Here is a 23587-nt window from a genome sequence, read left to right as displayed (position 1 = left end):
AGTGAGACATTAATTCAAGATAAGCTAAGGAATGACTAGGTTCAAGTAGGAAAGGAATGATGATTTGGGTTGGACAGTCATTATTATTAAATTGTTCAGAGGATAACTATGGGAACCAATTTAGTGTCTTTACTTCTGGGAAAAATTAATATGATTTTCAGTGGTGACTATTAATCCAAGTAGCAAAATATTCACATAAAAATTTTACTATAGATTTTAGAATTTGTATAAGCAATTTACCTCCAAAATTGGATTATGGAAACATATAATTCTTTGATCTTACTTTCCATGGAAAATGGCTATGTCACAATTTTGCCACCAGTTTACTTGTCTTGATTGAGGGTAGATTAAATCCAATCAATTTCCAATGCTTTGAGAGCACAATTTTAGCATTTATGTATCTTATATTAAAAATAAAGAACTGATTGAATTTAGTTCTTAAAAAAATTTTATACTTATCAGACCATGCTGATTTTAAGGAGGCCTGTCTCCAGGGCTGGGGATGTGGCTCAAGCGGTAATGTGCTTGCCTAGCATGTGCGGGGCGCTGGGTTTGATCCTTAGCACCACATAAAAATAAAGCAAAGATGTTGTGTCCAACGAAAACTGAAAAATAAATATTAAAAAATTCTTAAAAAAAAGGCCTGTCCTGATATTCTTTTTTTAGTTGTAGTTGGACACAATACTTTCATTTTATTTATTTATTTGTTTATTTTTATGTGGTTCTGAGGATTGAACCCTGTGCCTCACACATGCTAGGTGAGTGCTCTACCACTGAGCTATAGCTCCCAGCCCATGTCCTGATATTCTTTAAATAAAATTAATAGTGGGTAGAGATTATCATTGGCATGTTTTGTCATTGAATTTCAACTTTTTGTTACCTTAATAGTCAGTAGTGATGCTCTGTCTTACAATAATGGAGTTCTTTTATTATTTTATTAAGTAGTGAGTTTTGTGCAGGTGGTAGAGGTGGGGGTGGGTGAGAACTGGCATCAGGCTGACCCGGGCTGGAGCTGGCTGTGTGCTATTTGACTAGTCTATTTTCCTTGCAGCGGTCCCCTTTTCAAGGGCTTCTCTGAACAAATGCCTCTTAGGTTCCAACATCTGGAAGGGCACGGGGCCCTCTCTCTCCTCTGACAGCAGGACCACAGTGTGGCTGCCATGCAGTTGGATCTGACTTCCCCACAGCTCATCATTTTGACAAACATGTCTCAAAGTCCCTCAGAAGAGAGGGACTCAGTTTTAAATGAGGGCCAGTGTGGTGGGTGCTTCTGCCACCTACGCAGCAGCATCTACTCCACCCAGGTCATGTGAAGGGCGCGGTCTGTTCTGGCCGTTGTGGGGCTAGGGCGGGCTGGCCAGAGGTATCTGCTTTCAACCCAGTCCAGACTTGCATGCGGTGTCCATGGGATAGTCCAAGCTGCAAATCAGAGACAAACTGTACCATTTTCCATCCCTCCCTCCCTCCCTTCCTTCCTTCCTTCCTTCCTTCTTAAGGATCTGGTTTGCAATTGGGAGGCAGTAAATAACAGCAGGTAACAGCAAACACTCTGGTTTCACACACTTAGTTTAAGTTCTGGCTGTGTGACTTTGGGCTGATTGCTTACCCTCTGGGAACCTCATGTGTTAAAGGGGACACATGTACCAATTTCACAGCTTGTTGCAAGATAAAATAGAAACATTCACTGCATACAACATATAGTGTCTGGAACATGGTAAGACTCCGTGAATCATAGTGATTATTACCATTATCCTGGAAATTCAGAGATCTGATTTTTGCCTGGAAGTTTTCATATAAGGTCACTCTAAGTAGTACTATGATAATTTTTCCCTCTCTCTCTTTTCCTCCCTCCCTCCCTTCCTTCCTTCTTTTTTTTCCTTCCTTCCTCCCTCACTCCCTCCTTCAATTCCTAATTTTTTTCCTATTAAAGAATCTTCCAGACTCCAGCTAGCCTTTGTAAAAAATAGAAGGGTTAGATTCTGTCCTGACTAGAAATACTCATTTCAAGGAACCCAACTAGAAGTGATCAATGCAAAATTGATTTTTAAGAAATTCGAATGTAGACGTTCCCACTGTGCCTGGAAAACAACAGGAAGCTTCCGCAGCCCGAAGGCTTCCCAGAAAGCTGGAGCTGAGGCCCTGGCCTGACTCAGCGTTGCCCTGGCAACAGGAGGGCCTGGAGGGCCTCAGTCCCTGATCCCTTAATCTGAGGCGCTGCCACACAGTGCCTCAGGAAAGGTCTCCCCGACCTGGCTGCTCACCGCTCTGACTAAAGAGGGAGCAGGAAAGATGGAGTCGTGGTTCTTTCTACTCAAGATAGCTGCCCACAATTCTCCCTGATGGCCAGGCTGTTCCAGATCCCTGAGGGCTCAGTTTACAGAATGAGGCTGCAAAGTCGCCACCAGATTCTAAGTGCTATCAGGGCAGCTAATGATTTTCTGATCCTTTTGTGTTTCTTCATGGAGCCCAGCACAATGCTTTGCACATAGCGGTGCATAATACATACTGGGGGCTGTATGACAGCGAGCGTCCCATTCGCTGCCTCTTGTATTAGTATCAGTAAGTTGGCTTGGGTGACCAGCTGTGAAGTAACAGGGCTCGGCTCTAAAGTCCTCTCTGCCTTTGAAGTTCTTTTTGATTCTTAGTACAGCCATCATTTTTACAGACAGCAATGTTCTGCATGATATGTTTCCGTTTTCCCCAATTTTATCTTAAGTCAAAAAATCTGCAATAAAATGGAATAACTTAAAAGTGGTGCTGACTTTTTTCAGCAGCCACACAGGTTCCAGGGAAAGAACTTTGTAGCTGAGCACATTGGCTTGGGAGCAGAAGGTTTGAGTTCAAATCCTGACTCTACCATTTGGTTGCTATGTGACTTTAGGCTTCCTTAACCTCTCAAGATCTCAAGCTCTTCACCTATAAAATGGGTGTAATGGTACATATATATCAGAGTTTATAATGCCCATAAGGTCTTCAAAAATAAGTGTTCAATAAATGGCAGTTAATTCTTTATGGTATACAACCTCATGGGGTCAATGGCAACAGACAACTTTAGAAATTTGAGTCTTTCTAACTAAGGATACCCAAAGAAATCACAGTGAGAGTACCAGACAACCCACAGGCATGGGCTCCCACCTGTGGCAAACCTGGTGTGGGGCTGAAAGGTGGGTTTAGAGCTCTGTCCACTTGGACATCAGGATGTGGTTTGATTTGATTTTCTTCTCACCACAGTAATTTTCTGTTTCTGCCTATTGAAGAAATTTCCTTCTCGGAGATTTGTACTTTTAGAATACAACACTAGAGCACTGAACTTGTTTTTTTCCTAAGTTAAATCATCATTAGCCATAACTTAATAATGAAATTAGCAAACTTTGAGACCTTACTATGTGCCCACATCTTTGCTATGTATTTATGCTTTATGTTACTTAGGTCTGGGAACAATGGGAACTTCTCTATCCCCATTTATTAGATGAGGAAGTTGATGTTAATGAACTTGTTTAGGGTCAAAGTCGCACAACCTTTAAATCTGTATCTGTTTGATTCTAGTCTGTGTACACTTCAATGACTGTCCTCTATTTGATTTTGGCCTCCGATCACTAGCAGAGAGTACAGCAGATGGACAGGGAGGATCGGGGAGCAGTGGGGAGGTGGGACAAGGGGACCCATGCTTTGGAGTACAGGGCGCTGGGCCTAGAGGAGAAAGAGGTATAAAGAAGGGGTTAGAGCCAAGGAAGGGGAAGTGCAGGTGCAACACGTCCTGGCAGCCCAGCCCCACACAAGAAATACCAGTCTTTGGCTATACTGGGTTTAATTCTTTTAAAGACTAGAGTTCCTAGGAAAAGAAAGGCTCTTAAGCACCTCCCACTTGATCTCATGTTGTCCTGGTAACTTCACATTACAGATGAAATCACCCTGAGTCTCCAACTTGGGTTCTACCCCAAACCACATGGTCTTCACTGTGGGAGTGCCACCAGCACCGAGGCCTCCAACTGCAGGCCTACAAAGATGGAGCAGCAGAAGACATCTGCATCATCTTCTTGGCACTTCAGATATCTTCATGTTCAAAGGAGCCACTTAAACTCTGCCATCCCTTCAACCTTCACCCACCACTTCCATCACCTGTGACCTGGCCTCCCTATCCAATCTGCTCCCTGTTTCTCTCTTGCTCAAAAGTCTTCACCAGTTTCTCATACAAGATCCAATTCAAACTCTACAGCCTTGACACCTCACATCCAGAACCCTTCCGGCACCCTCTGTCCACTCCAAGCCAATAGCTGGCCCTTTCTCCAACTCATCCTTGTGGCCTCCCTGCCAGGCCTTTGCTCTTAAGAACACCCCACCTATTAGACCTTCCTTGCTATTCTCATCTATAAAAATTCTCCCTCTTGGACAGACCCCCCTGGACTCCACCCCTGGGGAATCCCTCCCTGCTCCTGCAGGGCCCACCTGTAGCCTGAGGCCCATTTACCCTCTGCTTGGCAGCTGGTGTTTACTGCACGCTAACCTGATTTCCTGCTCCTTATCCATGCCACCTCTTCAGCTGGATGTCCTCTGATGTTCTACCATCCTTTTAGAAATCAGCTCTGTAAATGCAGGAGTTATATCCTTCCACATGTGAATTCTTATGCCAACTCTTTCCCCTCTCTCTGTGCCTCAGTTTCCACCTTTACAGAAGAGTGATCTCTATGGTTCCATCAAAGTGAACAACACATCACCTCCTCCCTCCAGTCCTTTTCCAACCCTGCATAAGCAGCTTCTTACATATGCAGTGCCCAGCTTCAGAGTGCTCTGCTCTTAGAAGAGCCCCTGCCTTCCTGGAAGCCCAGCCTCCCACTGATATGGCTAAGCCCTAATTCTGCTATTCTCCACCAACTGTCCCTTGAAATGGCCAGGATCCTCTCTGGTTACTGCCAAGCCCAGCCAGTGAGAGGAAGTAACTCTGTGGGCAACGTAATATGCCTGCAGTTTCTCTTTCTATAGGAGAGAGAAAGCTGAAGGGTGAGGAGAAACATGGATTCCTAGAGAAGCCAGGTTCCTCCGTGCATTCAACACTCCTGGAGAGTAACTTTGGAACAACATTCAAAAAAAAAAAACAGTGTTTTGACTGGTGCCTTTTGTGGCCTCCCCAAAGGGTGGCACTGAGGCTTCTGTAACCCTTCCTTATAGCTGTTCACCCCCACCACTGACTCCTCTGCCAGCTGCATTTCAAGCTGGGCAGCAAAGTTGGATCCTGAGGAAGGTGCCCAGCTTTGTTTTAGGACCCCCGTGCCCCATCATTGCAAACCTGTCACTCTCCCTCATCATTCTAGTCAACTGGGCCCTATGCCATCCTGAACTCCCACAGTCCAGCGGGCACCAGGGCACGCAGGAAGCTCGGCAGCCAGGAGTCTACCCTTCCCTACTCTGCTACTTCTTCAGGCTGCAGGCTGGTCAGTGCTGTCCCCCGTTTTGATTTTATAATCAGAGGGAGCTATTTCTCCTTCTCCACCCAACGTGGAGAATGAGCACGCAGAAGGGACTCATAGAGCCTGTCAACTGACACTACGCACATGTCCCTCGGGCCACCTTCTCTGCCCCTCCCCTTCAAAACCAAACAAAAACGGCAAACAGGAAACGCTCGTCTTTTAAAAATTACTCTATTATTATCAAATAGAACCACAGTATCCAAAAGGTAATTATAAACTTCTATCCCCAACTAAATGGCCCTGCACCGCCCCTCCGAGTGGCCGGCAGCCAAATCACTCCCCCCGTGCTGATTGATTTCATCCATTTTATTGTCAAGGAAATTAACAGCCCGAAGGGGTTCCCCAGGCCCACACTCTCCCCACAGAGGCCCAGGGGGAACAGGCAGCAAGCGACCAGGTCTCACTACCCAGCGTCCTTGGGAGGAGGGACGAAAGGGGAAGGGGGGCTCACAGCAGAGGGCTCGGGGCGCCCCGCCCCCGCCCGATGGGCTCGGGCCTGGCGCGGCCAAGGCAGGTGTCCGAGGGGGCTGGGCCCGCGCACCTGGCAGGGGCGGCGGCGGGGCGCACGCTCACTCGCCCGTGTGGGTCCGCAGGTGGTACTTGAGCGACTGCTTGTAGCGGAAGCACTTGGCGCAGTGCGTGCAGGGGTAGGGCCGCTCGCCCGTGTGCGCGCGCTGGTGCTCCAGCAGGTGGTGCTTCTGCGTGAAGCGCTTGCCGCACTCGGCACAGTGGTAGGGCCGCTCGCCCGTGTGGATGCGCCGGTGCTCCAGCAGGTGGTGCTTGCGGATGAAGCTCTTGCCGCACTCGGGGCAGGCGTGCGGCCGCTCGCGCGAGTGCACGCGGCAGTGGTTGGTGAGCTTGGACTTCTCGCTGAAGCTCTTCTCGCACTCAGGGCACTTGAAGGGCCGCTCGCCCGTGTGAGTCCGCTGGTGGCGCAGCAGGTGCGACGGGCGACTGAAGCTCTTGCCGCACAGGCTGCAGATGAAGGAGACCTCGTGCTTGCCGGCGTGCACGCGCTGGTGGATGACCAGGCTGATGTGCAGGCGGAAGCTCTTCTTGCACTCAGGGCACGTGTAGGGCCGCTCGCCAGTATGCGTGATCTGGTGCTTAGTCAGGCTCGATTTGTGGCTGAAGCTGCTGTCGCACTCGGGGCACTTGTAGGGCTTGGGGCCGCCACCGCTGCCTGAGCTGGGCGACTTGGGGCGCGGCTTGAGCGCGTGCTTGGGGTTGAAGCCGGGCCCGCGCTCCGGCGAGGCGTAGCCGCCGCGCACGCGGTGGATGCGCTGGTGCAGCGTGAGCTGCTGCTTGTGCCGGAAGCTGATCTCGCACTCGGCGCACTCGTAGGGCCCCTCCTTGATGTGGTTGCGCTGGTGGATGATGAGGTTGATCTTCAGCCGAAAGCTCTTGCCGCACTCCATGCAGGTGAAGGGCCGCTCGCCGCGCCGGTTCCGCTGCTGCTGGCTGGAGGCCCCGCGGTTCTCGCTCAGGTGACGCTCGCCGTGGGAGTGCGAGTGCGAGTGCGAGTGTGAGTGTGAGTGCGCATGCGTGGGGGGCGCCAGCCTCTTCACAGCCGGGTTTCCCAGCTGCAGGGGTGGGGGGCTATCCTCGCCTTCGGGGGACATCTCCCCAGGCAGCGGGGTCTGATACATACTGGCCTCATACCTCCCGGACAGCTGCCCAAGGGACTGCAAGTGCTGCGGCAGTTCATCGTCGTCCTCCTCTTCCTCCTCCTCTTCCTGTTCCTCTGTCTTTATCACGATCCCCTCTGCTCCAAGGACAGAGAAAGAGAGACGTTAGATCCTAAATTTGTGTGACATGAGAAAGTCACGTTGTCGTCTAGGGCCACTGACCTAGGTGGAGGTAGAGCATCACTTTCGTCATCAGGAGATACCGCATGTTACCTTGTAGGACCAAATTCCTTCTTTTGGGAAAATCTCACTCCCTGAGGATAATGGCCCCAACCCCCATGGGACTGGCCATGTAACCAAGGCTGGCTATGTATGGTGTTTGGTCAGGAACCAGCTTAGGTTTAAGCTGGGCCACTTAGAGTTCTCTCTTGGCATTTTATGCAGAGGAGACAGGGGAGGTGGCTCTCTGTTGGGCAAGATTGGAAGCTTCTGGTGCAGCAGCATCCAGCAGAAAAGGATACCAGCTCCAAGGTCTAGCGTAAGTGGCACCCAGATCCAGCTGTACCTGAACTTGTCCTACTTGTGAACCTGCCAATTATGTGAGTCCACAAACATTCCTCTTTTTTTTTTTTTTTTTAAATTCAGTTGTCAGTGGACCTTTATTTGAGTGCGGTGCTAAGAATCAAACCCAGTGCCTCACACATGCTAGATGAGGGCACCACCCCAGCCCCACAAATGTCCCTCTTTCATTTAGGTTTTTGCCAACTGTATCAAAAAGTCTTGATTCAGAGTTTTCCATCTTATTTCTAAGGACTCCTTCACCTGAACTCAGCTAGACTGGCTTCCTTCCTTCCTCAACCCACCTGGAGATTCTCAGTGTGGCCCTTACTCCCCCTCCTCCAGCAATCCCCTCTCCTCTGAGTCTCGCGACCTTCCTTGGTGGTCCTGATTCTCCTTGAGCACTTCCCTGGGACTCTGGCACCATGCCTTCTCTAGCATACTGTGAATGTGTACTCACTGCTCCTTCAGACTACCAGTCTTGAACTCTGGGGTCAGGAGGGTGTGTGCAGTGCCCACATGTGGCTCTGACTAGTGGATGGCCTCCCCTCCTCCCAGCTCCCCCTGCTAGTCTGGCCCTTTTAGGCCTAAACAAGGCCAAGTTCTGCAGTAGTGCATGAGAATGTAAGTTCAAGGGGAAAGGAGTGGCCTTCTCCTCCTATAACCTCTGTTATTTTAAGTCACTGAATTTGTGTGACATGAGAAAGTCACTTCTGTTTTGTTTTTTTGTGGTGCTGGGGTTTGAACCGAGGGTCCCATGCATGCCGGGCAAGCCCTTCACCACTGAGCTACATCCTCTGCCCCAAAGTCACTCATTTCTCGGAGTCCATCTATTAGACGGGATAAAGTACCAGTCTGAGCTTGCAGAATTCTCACAAAGAACTCTTGGAAAGCACTTCCACACCTCTGCTTTCTCTTCAGATGCACAGTATCTTGGTACAGATAAAGTCAAGAATTATCCCCGTTTCACAGGTGGAGCATCTAAGTCCAGAGGTACCAAGTGATGTTTCCTAGTGAAATAAAAAGTCATACACCTTTTTGGAGCTTGCAGCCGAGGGACTGTCTGGTCTGGTCTACTCCCTCACTGACTGGGAAGCTGAGTCTAGTGATATCTGTGAGCTGGCCCAGGTCTTGTTCAGTTGCTAGTGATGCTCCACTGCTCCTCTAGGGCCTGTAAACTCGTGTTAAAATGGGCCAGTGGGCTGAGTCAGGGCTGCCTCTGCAGTGCAGGATTCCCAGCAGGAAGTGACTCAGAACATCCTTGGAGCACAATCCCTAAAAGATCAGGAAGGAGGGGGCAGCTGGTCACCCTGGTGTTTATCCTGAAAATATAGTCAGATCTAAAAGGCTGAGCCTTAGGGATGTAAACTCTCCTTGAGCACCAATGTCACTTTTTCCTTAATGAAATGATAAAAATGAAATATTTGGCCCTGAAATTCAAGACTCAAATTTCTACTAACTGCTTAGTATTTTCTAGGTTCTATTAGAATGAATGGAATTAATGGGGAATGCTCAGATAACAATCTGGAATTTATGTTATGATGTTTTCAGAATTTGCCTATGTCTTCCTGCTTTTATTTATTTTTTGGTATGAGGGATTGAACCCAGGGACACTCAACCACTAGCCACATCCCCAGCCCTTTTTTATTTTGAGACAAGGTCTTGCCAAGTTGCTTAGGGCCTTATTGGTGAGGCTGGCTTTGAACTTGTAATACTCCTGCCTCAGCCTCCTGAGCCACTGGGATTATAGGCGTGTGCCAATGCGCCCAGCTTTGCTCTTCTTTTATGAAAGAGAGTGTAATATGTTAAAAAGACTTCTGGGGCTGGGGTTGTGGCACTGTGGCAGAGTGTTCACCTAACACATGTGAGGCACTCAGCACCACATAAAAATAAATAAATAAAATAAAGGTATGAGTCCATCTGCAACTAAAATAATAATAATAATAATAATAATAATAATAATGATAATAATTTTAAAAAAACTTCTAGAATACCATATGGTTATTTTAAAAATAAGGAGTTAGATCCATTGCTTGACGGTGTAGGATGCCCATGACCTCTGATTAAGTGCAAAAATGGCAAGCTATAGAAGAACTATAGATACAATGGGAAAAAATCTAATAATTAGACTAAAACCAGCTGGGTTCTACCAAATTTTCAAGGAACTTAATTCTTACCTCATTATTATTATTTTTTTTCACCCAGAATATGGAATAAGAGCAAAACCTGCCCAACCCATCTGATAAGTCTAGAATAATACTGTTTCTAAAACTAGATGAGGCTCATTCAAGAAAAGCTTAGGTTCATTGCATTTATGAATATAGTTATAAAACCCTGGAATAAAATATTCGTTAAGTCCAACAGCATGTTTAAAAAATACACCATGCTGATGGTGTACACCAAATCCTGGAATGCAAGGGTGGTGGAGCCTCAGAAAAATCTGTCACAAAAAAAAGTCCTGGATCAGGTGCTGTGAGCCCCACTGTCTTATATTCTTAAGGGTTATTTTTTAAAAAATCTTATTTTGGAACTGGGGATCAAACCCAGGGCTTTGTGAATGTGAGACAAACGCTCTGCCACTGAGGTACATCCAAGCCCTGCTTATATTCTTGTACTCCCAAGGAGCTACAGGTGCAGAATGATTAAACTGAGTTTTTTTTTTTTTTTTTTTAAATAATGAACAAAAATGATGGCTAGATTCTACCAGGGAAAGACAGTATAGAGCAGTCATTTTAAAAACATGCTCTCCAGGGTTGAAATTTCCAAGTTGGTTGAGGCTTCTAATGTTAATGTGACAGGAGAATCAAGAACACCTTGGGAGGAGGAAGTTCTTTCTGGCTGTGGCCTTAGACAATGGATGTGACCCCGCCTGCCTCTAGGAGGGGGCTGGACAGATAATCGCCAAGATCTTTGAGTTCTTGTCTGAACCAGTCTTTGGATATAACAACTTCTTTCCTAGCCCAGTGCTGATCAGGATGTCTCCCCAACCCCTCAGTGTACAGATGTCTTTCTGGAAGACCCCTGCAGGCTTGCCTCACCTGCCTGGAGCTTACCTGTGCAGTTCCTCTGCTGCACCAGCATCTGCTTGAGCTGGCTGAACTCGCCTGAGCCCTCGGTGGACTCCTCCAGGGCGTTCTCCTGTTCCTGCATGTCCAGGTCTGGCTGCTCTCCACAGGGGTCGCCCAGCTCCGAGTCCTGAAAGCCATGTTCTTCCACTTGTCCCATCAGGGGCTCTGGTGTCTCCAAGCTTTCTGAGCCCTCGTCATTGGTCTGTACCTCGATCTTAATCACGATGCCATCATGTGCTGAGAGGAGGAGGGGGAGAGAATCCAGAACACGGTCATGCACCTGCCCAGGTTTCCACAGCCTGAGAATTTACATTCCAACAGTTCTTATTTTAGAGATCCTGAAGAAATATAATAGAGTTGGTGGTGAGTGGACAGAATTTTCTGGGCACTTGTAGACTTGAACACCAATACAAACTGGAGTCAAGTTAGGACATTTGAAAAGTTTATTCTCTATCAGCCCCACAAGCTTTTAGAGAGAACTCATTCCCTTTCCCAGGTTGGGAAGCCAGGGGCCACACAGGTTCCCTGTGGCTGGCTGCTCATTGTCCAGGTGAATACAAAGGGGGCGGGCCTTCTCCCTTCTACTCTCACCCTTCCAGACCTCCTGGGGCTCTCCCAGCCCAAACTTTCAAGCACACTTAGGAGTACAATAGGAGCAGTTGGATTTTGTTTGTTTTTAAGCTAAACAGCATCCTTATCATACACTGTGCCTTAAACTATGTCTTTTAGCCCTCCCCATAGGTCTGTGGGTTACCTCAGCTGCAGCACTGCAAGTCAAGCCATCAGCTGACACAGCGACTTGGTGCCAATTAGGTTGTATTTTCTGACAACTTGTAAGAATTCTGGGTCTTGCATTAAAGACAACTCACTTTCTCATCTCTGTATTTCAAATATTTTTCCCCTCAAATTTGTCATTTGCCAGTTTTAGGTATTTTTTGCATTACAACTTTTAAAAAGTTTTCATATGTATCCCTCTCTTTCCTGGATTTTCTTAGTTCAAGTCTCCTCTGCTGCTAGATGGTGCGTCTGGTTTCCTAGATTATATCCCAAGTTTTTTTTTTTTTTTTTTGGTCTTCTTATTAATTTTTTTGTAAATATTTTTATTTTTTAGTTGTAGTTGGACACAATACCTTTATTTTATTTATTTATTTTTATGTGGTGCTGAGAATCAAACCCAGGATCTTGCACGTGCTATGCAGGCACTCTACCACTGAGCCCACACCCCAGCCCTTATTATTAACTTTTTAAAGTCTTCAATACTCTTGAAATTTATTTTTATTGTATATATGGTAGGAGGTATGTGTTCAAGTTTATTTTTTTTTTCATATGGATAGACTTTTGTTCTAGCATAAGCCCCTTTAATGTTGAGAAAACACATTTTTTAGTTGAGGAAATGATAAAAGTGTAATACATAAATATATTCATTCTTTCATTACATGTTCATTGGCATTTCCTGAGCACCTGCTGAGGGCCTGCAGTGTTCTCCTGACCCAGGATATGTCAGTGAACAGAACTACATCTCACATAAGCCAGTAAACACAGTAAGTAAATTATATTATTCCTTAGAAGGTGATAGTGCTGTGGGGGGGGGGGGGGGGGAGCAAAGTCAAGTGAAGGAGGCAGATAGCCCTGCCCACAAGAAGCCTCCTCCTGTCCTGTCTGCTCTTTTCCAGTCCAGTGTGGAACAGGCCACAGAGTAATCAGACCAACCCACTAGGCTGAAAAGAGATGCTCTGTGACCTAATGCTGGGTCATTTCTGATGCTCGGCAACCCTTAATACCTCCCTGATCAGTCATGACAACCCATTGGGAAGTAGGTGGAATATACAGCAGCTCTAATATTCCCATGGTGAGGTTTTGATAGCCTTCAGTGTGGACCCTGGCTACCTTCCCTTGGGGCAGGGGGAATGTCCCACTCTCACCCTACAAAGGTTTCTGTATCCTGTTCTCTAGTAAACAAAACACAAAAGTCACCCACATTTACACCTCCTCCTCCTCCTGTTCAAGCTGAAAGTCACCACCTTTCCCTTGCTATGGTTTGGATGCTTTAAGGGTTTGTGTAGTAATTAGGGTCCCAGCGTAATGGTATTGAGGTCATGGGGCCTTGAAGAGATGATTAGATTGGGGCACTGCCCTTGTGAGGGTAGTCATGCTGATCTCTCATGGTGGGTTACAGAAAGCTAGCTATTACAAAAGAGCAAGGTTGGCCTCTCTGAGCTCGTCTCATCATGTGATATCTCCCTCTCTCCCTCATGTATTCCCACCATGGGGCCATCTGCCATGCTATGACATAACCAGAAGGCCACCACCAGAGTCAAAAGGTGCTGACGCCATGCTCTTTGACCTCCATAAGCTTATTTTCTGTATAAAGTGCCAAGCTTCAGTTATTTTGTTACAGCTACATAAAATGCCCCCTTTTCTCACCAATCTCAGGAAAAGTAGGGTCCCATCTCCCCCTTCTTCCTTTAACCCAAATCCTCTGTTCCTTAACCTTGCCCATGTTTTCCTTCTGGAAATTTGCTCCAAAAGTATGTTCCTTTCTCCTGTCTTCAAACTTTGTCCCTGTACTAGATCATTATGCTCCCTCCACAAACATGACTTTCTTGTTTCACAAACTCTTGAAATATTTTGGTTGCCTACTCCCTAAAATAATTATTCAAAACTGTGTGCCCCTTTGCACCATTCTGAATAAATATATGAAATGCGTCAGTAACTGCAAAAGATGTAATTTCTGGAGTATTCTAAATATTGATATTTTGAAGTAAACCCTTCCCTCATACCTTAATGTCACCAGTGGAATCTAAGAACCTTAGCAATTTTTAAACCCACCATTATTCACTTAAAAAAATATGTGAACAAGTACTTCTTTGACAGTTGGAATTTTTACATCATTCCTTTTCACCTTGAACTTCTATTTCCATTCCCACTTTGCCCACAACATTTTATCCTAATAGAGCATATTTTTATGCTTAGAAGGCTTTTACTGATCGCTTCATCTGCCACAAAAATGTGTTTGTAAATTGAAAGTTTAATTTTGCTTTCATTTCTAATAACCATAGGGCTATAGGTGTTCATTATTTTCCTGGATGAGGTTATCCTTTGTGATTATTACTACAGAATGATAACCAATTATCCAAGATAGAAAAGAAAAAACTTTTGGAAATGTATCTTTTGAGGATGAATAGGGATTATTTTTTTCCAATTAGTTCACATATCTGAGAATGAATACATATTCTTATTGTATTAAGAGACAGAGTTCAGAATCAGTTCTATTCTAATTTTCATTTTCATAAATGCAAGCATTGGGAAACCTCATTTCATCAATATGTAGATGGGTTAGAAGAAGCTGTTATGAAACTGTCACTCGATTCTTTGAATTTATCCTGAATTATATGCCACAAAAATCACATGGTTAATATATTATAAAAAATTGTGGGAATGGGATTGTGGCTCAGTGGTAGAGTGCTTGCCTAGCACATATGAGGCAGTGGGTTTGATCCTCACCTCAGCACCACATAAGAATGAATGAATGGATGAATGAATGAATGGATGAATGAATAAATAAAGGCATTGTGCTCATCTATAACTAAAAATATATTTTTTTAAATTGTTCTTAATGGCCTGTTAGCTGACAAATTGATTAGTTTCTCTTTCAATTTTGTTGAAAGGGAACTATTTCAAACAATCTAACTTGGAATAGAATTTGCCTTTCAGGCCCAAGAGATGCACTTCTTGTCATGTACATCCTGGATTCCCTCTGTTTGGTGACCCAAAGGGTCTATATGAAGAGGAGTGCTCCATAGTGAGAGGGATGGCCAGGAGGGGCCCTCTGTGTTTTCACACAGTGGAAGACATGGGAGATGAGGACACATTTCAGGAGCCACATGTATGTATGTTGGCCAATCAGTTTATGAATGAGAACGGGGGCCAAGGACCTGCAAAGGGAGCCTCAAGGCCACCCATGTTGTGCTCCTCTTGGAGAAGTTCCTATGTCCTCAAGACCATGAGTGCTTGGCTTGAAGACTAGTGTCTCTGCACCTGCCCTGACCCAGAGACCCAGTCCATGTCCCCTGTTCCACCCCACACCTAACTAAGCTGTCAGTGAAACCTGGCTGGCCTTGGAACCCAAGCCCTTCTCCCTCCCCTCTAGGGCACTGCATGCTCCCTCAAAACATCTTTTCATGCCCCCATTGCTTGTTATATAGACAGTAGGGAGCCAGTGCTCCCCACCGCAAACAACTTTGGTAAGCATATGTACAAACAAACTGCATTTATAAGCATTTACAACTTAAAAAGCCTGGGACATCAGTTTTACAGCTCTGAAAAGAGAAGCAGGTCATTCCTCAACCTCTAGGGCCTCAGATAATTCTTCTAGAAGCTGTATGGCCATTGGTACCCAACACCTCAAATGCATCTAAGCCACATCAACTATTAAGTTTTTGCTGTAAATTGTTCTGAAAGATGTTTGCTTTGACACTGGCTATGAGAATTTCACTTAATCTGTGATTGGCTCTTGATCTCTGTAATTACATGTGCACCTAAGAACTCTTGAGAAATGGGAAAATCTAGCCTACAAATTGTTTTCAAATATATTAAATGTTTTTGAAGCCTGAACTTAATAATTGATGGAACAGATATAATACTATATTCTGGAGACACTTAGTTAAAATAAACATTTGATTATTTACATTTAGCAATTTTCTTTTTGTTTCCTAGACAAGGAGAAAAAAACAGTTTCAAGTTTTTAATGCCTTCATGGGTTTTCAAGAAGGTCATGGAGCCAAGGCCTGTGATGGTAGGTAGCATTTACCAAATAAAATGGCCTAGGTAAATAAATTTGCACTTGACAGGAAACCAAAATACCATAAAGAAAATGATAAGTCTGAATACACAGAAACTTAAAATGTGTGAATTTGACACCATGAACAACACAAGACTGGGATCCCAATTAGAATAAAATATACTCAATATCTGTATAAATATGTCAAAACATGTTCTATCATCATGTATATCTGAAAAGAACAAATAAAAACTTAAAATTGCTATACTATACATATAATACTATGGTCAAAAATAAACCCAATACCAAGGAAAATATTTGGATACATATGATACACATGAGCTAATATCCTTGGAATTTAAAAAACTTTTGGGCTGGGTGTAGTTTGGTGGTACGAGGCTTGTCTAGCATGTAGGAGGCCCTGAGTTTGATCCCCAGCATTGCCAAAAAGATAAATATATAATTTTTATGAATCACCTGTAATCCCAGTGGCTCGGAGGCTGAGGCAGGAGGATCGCAAGTTCAAAGCCAGCCCAGCCCTAAGTAACTCAGCAAAACCTAGTGTCTAAATAGAATACAAAAAAGGGCTGGGGATATGGCTCAGTGGTTAAGAGCCGCTGGGTTCAATCCCAGTACCAAAAAAAAAAAAAAAAAAAAGCTTTTATGAATCAATAATAAAAAGACGAATAACCCAAAAGAACAATGGATAAAAGAAATTCACAGAATCAGACATACTAGTAATAAATAAAGATATAATAAGCTCAGTATTACCCTTCTGAAAGTCTAAGAAAGAACATCAAAATGTTGTTTCTTTCTGTCACTTTGCAAGTAATAAAAAGCTAAAAGTACTTATTATTGGCACAGGTGTGAGGAAGCAAGTACTCACATGTTAGATGAAGGCATATAAACTGGCGCAACTGTTTTGAAGGACACTTGCCAGGATCTATTAGTTTAAATGGGTATATCCTCTGACCCAGAAAATTTGTTTCTAAAAAAGTTTCAGATGAAGGCACAGAGATCTATTTTAAGAATCTTTACTGATGCACTAAAAACTGTGAACACCCTAAACGTACAACAGTGGGAGACTATTTAAATAAAATATGAAATCAATACACAATACTGTAATCTGCTATTAAAAAGAATAAGATAGACTCATGTATTCTGATATGTACAGATGCCAGATATTTTATTGACAAAAGCAAGTTGCCAAACAATGTACTTCTATAGTATTTGAATTTGTTTTATAGGAGGGTATACTTATGTATTATTTGTATAATTGAGGGTGTGTGTAAGTGTATGCACATGAAATCAGAGTGAATGAGCTCTTGACTCCTGAAAGAATCATGGGGGATGTGCACTCACTCACCCACTCTATGTTCTTTATTATTAAAACCAGTGTTGGGGACTGGGGTTGTGGCTCAGTGATAGAGTGCTTGCCTTGCACACGTGAGGCACTGGGTTTGATCCTCAGTGCCACATAAAAATAAATAAAGATATTGTGTCCATCTACAACTAAAAAATTATTTAATAAACAAATAAAACAACAACAACAACAAAAAGAGTGTTGACATATGAACCATCTCTACTTGCTCAAAGTAAAGAAATAATGATTGGCACTGGTTTTCTAATTTCCTCATGGCTATGTTTTCTATGAGGCTTTTAAAAATCTGGTAAATGATTTTTCAACCTTTATTTTCTTTCTAAGTTACACATGTGCTAGGCTGGAGGGTTGGGTGGTTCTTCAAACCTGATTTTCAAAAAATGCTTCTGTAACCCTCAACTCCCCATTTCTGGTTTCCAGAGCCCATCACTTTCAGGTCTTCCTGCCGATTCTTTTGTTGTTTCTCTTCCTAACTCTAGGAACACAGCTGTACTGCCACTCCTTGAATTTTCAGTTTTAAACAGTTATCTATGGACTCTCAGGAGGTGGAGATCAGGACCACCTCCTCCAAATCCCTGACCTGCAAATGCAGATTCGTTATAACCTTAGGGGGACTGGCCTTTGGTGTTCACAGTACTGGAGTATATGAGTGTCATTTACAACAGACTCATGAGGTACACTATGAGGACTTTTCTACACCTTCAAACCTTTTTTCTTCTCCTAGAGTGATATTTATTTTATTTATTTTTTGGTATCAGGGATTGAAGCCAGGGGCACTTAACCACATCCCCAGCCCTTTTTGTATTTTAGAGAGAGGGATCTTGCTGAGTTGCTTAGGGCCTCGCTCAATTCCTGAGGCTGACTTTGAACTAAAGATCCTCCTGCTTCAGCCTCCAGGGCCTCTGGAATTACAGGCATGCACCACTGCTCTTGGCTCCTAGAGTGATTTATTCTGCTTGAGTTACTATTAATTACTATGAACTCAGCACCAAATTCTCAGCCCTGCTGTGAAGCTTTCCTCCAAAGCATTCACACATAATGGGTGTGCATCGATTTCATCTACTTGAAGAAAAATTTCTGGAATCTTCTGATGTGCCTAGGATATCCCTTCACAGCCCTCACCCTGCCCCCAGTCTTTTCTCTCTCTCTCAACCCAGTACTACTTTTTGTTTACATCCTCCTTTTAGCAGAGTATGGCCCCAACTTGAGAAAGGGTGCATGGAGACCTTGACCATCTTGGGATGTCTTGATTTCACTCTTGTATTTAATTAAAATAGTTTGGTTAAATATCAATTTCTAAGTTACAAAAAATATTTTCCCTGAAAAAAATTTAGAGGAAAATTTTATTCTACTGTCTTCTAGCTAGTGATGCTGACAAGCCTGAAACATTCTGGGGCTTGTGTCTTTGAACCTGCTCCTGATTTTATTTATTTCTTTATTTGCCTCTCTCTATTAGAGGCTTTTCCCAACTGCATTGAGGTTCGTGGTTGTCCATGTAGAATTAAAAGTGAGACATTCAAGAGAGAACTGGAATGTTGGTGTATTTGGGTGGGGCTTTCTAACTCCCTGTTTCCAGGTAGGAAGCTTTGGTGGCCATCTCAGTGAGAAACTTCTTGCACTGGTCCCAAAAGTCTCCAAATAAGACAATTCCAACATACTGCCCCCAGGCTTACTCGGGTTGGTCGGCATCATCTTGGGAACCAGGTAAGGGAAGCGGGTTGGAGAGCCATGTCAAGTCTTGCTCGTTCCTGTGTTCAATAGGGTACCCATGATCCACTGTACCTGGTGCCTCCATCCAGACATTCTCTTTCTCACCCTTCCCAGAGGATAAGCCTCAGTCATCTGCCAGGGCTGGGGAGAGGCAGATGCCAACTTTAGGGGCTGGGAGACAGGAGGGTATTTAATTGCTTCTCTAAAGGACACCTGGCCAACCCTCCGGTTTCAGTGTCACCTTTACTCCCATTTCCAGATGAAATTTTTAAGTCAAGTGCTTTTGGGGAATTTACTGACATGATAATATGTTTTTATTCCTCCGAACAAACAATATGGTGAATTACTCTAACAAAAATCATAATGATGAAAACAGTGAATCATTCCTGTATTTCTGGAATGAATTTTCCATTTGCTTATGTATATTATTCTTTTTTCCACATATTTTTATTGGTGCATTATAATTGTACATAGTGATGAGATGTGTTGTTCTGGATTTGTACGTGCACACAATATAACAATATAATTTGCTCAGTATCACTCTCCCACCTCCCTCTCCAGTTCCTTTTCTCTGCTGTACTGATCTCCCTTCAATTTTCATGAGATTCCCCCACATTTCCTTCCCTTTTTCCTCTCTAGTTTTCCCATATGAGAGAAAATACACCACTCTTGATTTTCTGTAACTCCTGAGTCTTGAGCAGAGGAGAGGGGTTCTTCTCGGTTTTCCCAAATACCAACTTCAGATTCAGCTTTCTAAATCTGTAATCACCGTCTGTCTGTTTTCAGGCTTGCTGTTTTCTCCCTGTCCCTTTCTGAAGTCCCTTCTCTTTGACTTCATAAGGACTTGGGGAGTAGGGAGGAGTCCACATATTCAATCTGCCTTCTTCAACTCAAAAGTCTTCCATTATGTATTTTTTTTAAAAAAAAAAATCTTTTTACTGAATAAGAAATAATATCTGCTCTCGTCTGAAAAATTTTACAAATCACAGTATGTTTCCATCCACTTTTTCTCTATCTTTTGTTTACATCACCAGCTTCATTTTATATTTACACTTCCCTATAGACTAGATCATTCCACCAGCATTCCTCCCATTTCCAGATGAAATTTTTAAGTCAAGTGCTTTTTGGGAATTTACTGACTTGATAATATAAAGTCAGATAGCCTTCAGCACCTCCAGCTTCAGCAAACAAAACCCACCCCCACCCCTTGCTCCTGCCCTGGTGTCCACTGCCTACTCACAGCCAAACTTCTTGCTGCCTCTACCTGCTACCTCCTGTTCACCTCTCACCTGCTCTGTTCAGTTCTCCACCTGCCAGGCCACCAACTTTTCTCTTGCTAAGGTCACGGATAGTTTTTTTGGTTCTTTTTAGTTATATACAATGATAGAATATACTACAACATAATTTTAAAAGCATGGGATATAATTCGTTCTACTTCAGTCCCCAGTACTTCCCCTTCCCCTCCCCTCATCCCACCCACTCCATGTTCTGTTCCCTCTACTCTTTTTGCTATTCACTTGATTTTTTTTTTTTAATCAGTGTCTTGTGGATGTACATGATGGTGAGATTCACTGTGGTATATTCATATATGTACATGGGAAAGTTAGGTCAGACTCGTCCCACCTACTTTCCCTATCACATCCTTCCTCCCTTCCCTTCATTCTCCTTTGTCTACTCCTCTGATCTTACTTTTATTTCTACTCCCTGCCCTGTTTATTTTGGATTAGCTTTCACTCCAGTCAGAATAGCAATTATCAGGAACAGAAGTAACAGTGAATGTTGGTGGGGATGTGGGGAAAAGGGTATATTCATAACTGTTGGTGGGACTACAAATTAGTGCAGCCACTCTGGAAAGCAGTACAAAGATTCTTCAGAAAACTAGGAATGGGGGCTAGGGTTGTAGCTCAGTGGTAGAGTGCTTGCCTAGCATGCATGAGGCACATATAAATAACTAAAATAAATAAATAGATAAATAAATAAATAAATAAATAAATGTTCGATGACAACAAAACAAAACTAACAATGGAACCACCATATGACACAGCTATCCCATTCCTTGGTGTGTATCCGAAGGACTTAAAGTCAGCATACTATAGTGATGCAGCCTCTTCAATGTTTATAGCAGCACAATTCACAATAGCTAAGCTATGAAACCAACCTAGGTGCCCTTCAACAGATGAATGGATAAAGAAAATGTGGTTTATATACACAATGGAGTATTACACACCCATAAATAATGACTTTATGGTATTTGCTGGTAAATGGATGGAAGTGGAGACTATGTGAAATAGGCCAGTCCCCAAAAGTCAAAGGTCACTGATTTTTTAAAAAATATTTTTTTAGTTGTTGATGAACCTTTATTTTATTTATTTGTATGTGGAGCTGAGAATCGAACCCAATGCGTCACGAATGCTAGGCAAGCGAGTTACCACTGAACCACAACCCCAGCCCCAACTGATGGTTTTTAATGTGTAAATCCAATGACACTTTTCAGTCTTCATATTACTAAGCTTAAGAGTAGAATTCAACATTGTTGACCACACTTCCTCCTTCCAGAAACACTTCTCTTGAAACATCCAATGAGGTACTGCCCTAATTTTCTTGCTATGTTTCTGGCCACTCATGCTGCTTTCTTTGAAATCATATGCAGCTTTACTTTTTTTGGTGCTGGGAATCCAGCCCAGAGCCCAGTGCATGCTAGGCAAGCTCTCTACCACTGAACTATACACCCTTTGATTCCTCTGGTTACTCCTTCTTTCCCCAAATCCTACAACAATGATTTTCAGGCCTGGGTGCACATGAGAATCACCTTGGAAGTATTTTAAAAAACGAATACCTGGTACAGAATAGAGGACACAGAAACCAATCCACAAAACTACAACTATCTTATATTTGATAAAGGGTCTAAAAGCATGCATTGGAGGAAGGATAGCATCTTCAACAAATGGTGCTGGGAAAACTGGAAATCCATATGCAACAAAATGAAACTGAATCCCTTTCTCTCGCCATGCACAAAAGTTAATTCAAAATGGATCAAGGAGCTTGATATCAAATCAGAGACGCGCCGTCTGATAGAAGAAAAAGTTGGCTACGATCTACAGTCGGTGGGGTCGGGCTCCAAATTCCTCAATAGGACACCCATAGCACAAAAGTTAATAACTAGAATCAACAAATGGGACTTACTCAAACTAAAAAGTTTTTTCTCAGCAAAAGATACAATAAGAGAGGTAAATAGAGAGCCTACATCCTGGGAACAAATCTTTACTCCTCACACTTCAGATAGAGCCCTAATATCCAGAGTATACAAAGAGCTCAAAAAATTAGACAATAAGAGAACAAACAACCCAATCAACAAATGGGCCAAGGACCTGAACAGACACTTCTCAGAGGAGGACATACAGTCAATCAACAAGTACATGAAAAAATGCTCACCATCTCTAGCAGTCAGAGAAATGCAAATCAAAACCACCCTAAGATACCATCTCACTCCAGTTAGATTGGCAGCCATTATGAAGTCAAACAACAACAAGTGCTGGCGAGGATGTGGGGAAAAGGGTACACTTGTACATTGCTGGTGGGACTGCAAATTGGTGCAGCCAATTTGGAAAGCAGTATGGAGATTTCTTGGAAAGCTGGGAATGGAGCCACCATTTGACCCAGCTATTCCCCTTCTCGGTCTATTCCCTAAAGACCTAAAAAGAGCATGCTACAGGGACACTGCTACATCGATGTTCATAGCAGCACAATTCACAATAGCTAGACTGTGGAACCAACCTAGATGCCCTTCAATGGATGAATGGATAAAAAAAATGTGGCATTTATACACAATGGAGTATTACTCTGCATTAAAAAATGACAAAATCATAGAATTTACAGGGAAATGGATGGCATTAGAGCAGATTATGCTAAGTGAAGCTAGCCAATCCCTAAAAAACAAATGTCAAATGTCTTCTTTGATATAAGGAGAGTAGCTAAGAACAGAGTAGGGTCGAAGAGCATGAGAAGAAGATTAACATTAAACAGGGATGAGAGGTGGGAGGGAAAGGGAGAGAGAAGGGAAAATGCATGGAAATGGAAGGAGACCCTCAGAGGTATACAAAAGTACATACAAGAGGAAGTGAGGGGAAGGGGAAAAATAATACAAGGGGGACAAACGAATGTCAGTAAAGGGGGCAGAGAGAGAAGAGGGGAGGGGAGGGGAGGGGAGGGGGGATAGTAGAGGATAGGAAAGACAGCAGAATACAACAGACACTAGTATGGCAATATGTAAATCAATGGATGTGTAACTGACGTGATTCTGCAATCTGTATATGGGGTAAAAATGGGAGCTCATAACCCACTTGAATCAAATTGTGAAATATGATATATCAAGAACTATGTAATGTTTTGAACAGCCAACAATAAAAAATTAAAAAAAAAAAAAAAAAAAGAAGAAAAAAAAAAAAAATAAATAAAAAACGAATACCTGGGCTCCGCCCTGACCATTCTATTCCAGACCCCCAATTTGCTCCAAGAGTCAGGCGTCTGTAGGAATCACTGCACTCTCGTCTCTTCTCTACAGACCATGCTATTCCTGTCTACGCTACCAAAGCCCTAGTGTCCAAATGTCCCAGTGCCAAGCACCTCTGGCTCAGATTTATGTCTCTGAATTCCGGACTCTCTAAGCAGCTTCCTTCTTGGTGTCTCACGGGATTTACTTTAGATGTGTTCAAAATTAAATTCTCATTGTTTCCTCACATTGAGCATCATGCCTCCCCTGTGCCTCAGCCAGGCGCTGGGAGTCGTCCATCCACCTCCCTTCTCCTACTACCCATTTCCACTGGTTGCTGTGTCCTTCTGGGTCTACTATAGGCTAGAGAACATCACACTGCTTTCTAAAAAGACTGAAAGGCCGGACGCTGAGTGGCGATGGGTGAAAATGCGCGTTTCCGCCATGCCTCTGGCCTGGTTTTCTCTGGCTGATCTGCTGGTGAAGACGGCACGCCTTCTCCAGGCCT

The 23587-nt window shown here is 43.7% G+C and overlaps 1 protein-coding gene across 3 annotated transcripts in view; it reads right to left on the bottom strand.

Moving 5' to 3' along the window:
- Positions 1-5619: 5619 nt before the first annotated feature.
- Znf777 (zinc finger protein 777) overlaps positions 5620-23587 on the bottom strand; it is a 29179-nt gene continuing 11211 nt past the window's right edge. For 2 of the 3 annotated variants that reach the window (XM_071611147.1, XM_027943404.2), the window contains exons 5-6: positions 10705-10956; positions 5620-7233 (exon numbers count right to left, since the gene is read on the bottom strand). In XM_071611147.1, the coding sequence (XP_071467248.1) occupies positions 6035-7233; positions 10705-10956 (1451 nt within the window). In that variant the 3' untranslated portion in view covers positions 5620-6034. The remainder of the gene's footprint in view (positions 7234-10704; positions 10957-23587) is intronic. The other variant, XM_027943403.2, reaches the window with a different exon arrangement.

Source organism: Marmota flaviventris, chromosome 1 (assembly GCF_047511675.1).
Source record: "Marmota flaviventris isolate mMarFla1 chromosome 1, mMarFla1.hap1, whole genome shotgun sequence".
Classification (NCBI taxonomy): domain Eukaryota; kingdom Metazoa; phylum Chordata; class Mammalia; order Rodentia; family Sciuridae; genus Marmota; species Marmota flaviventris.
Note: the sequence above shows the minus strand (reverse complement) of the source record. Positions and strands in the feature narration are given on the sequence as shown.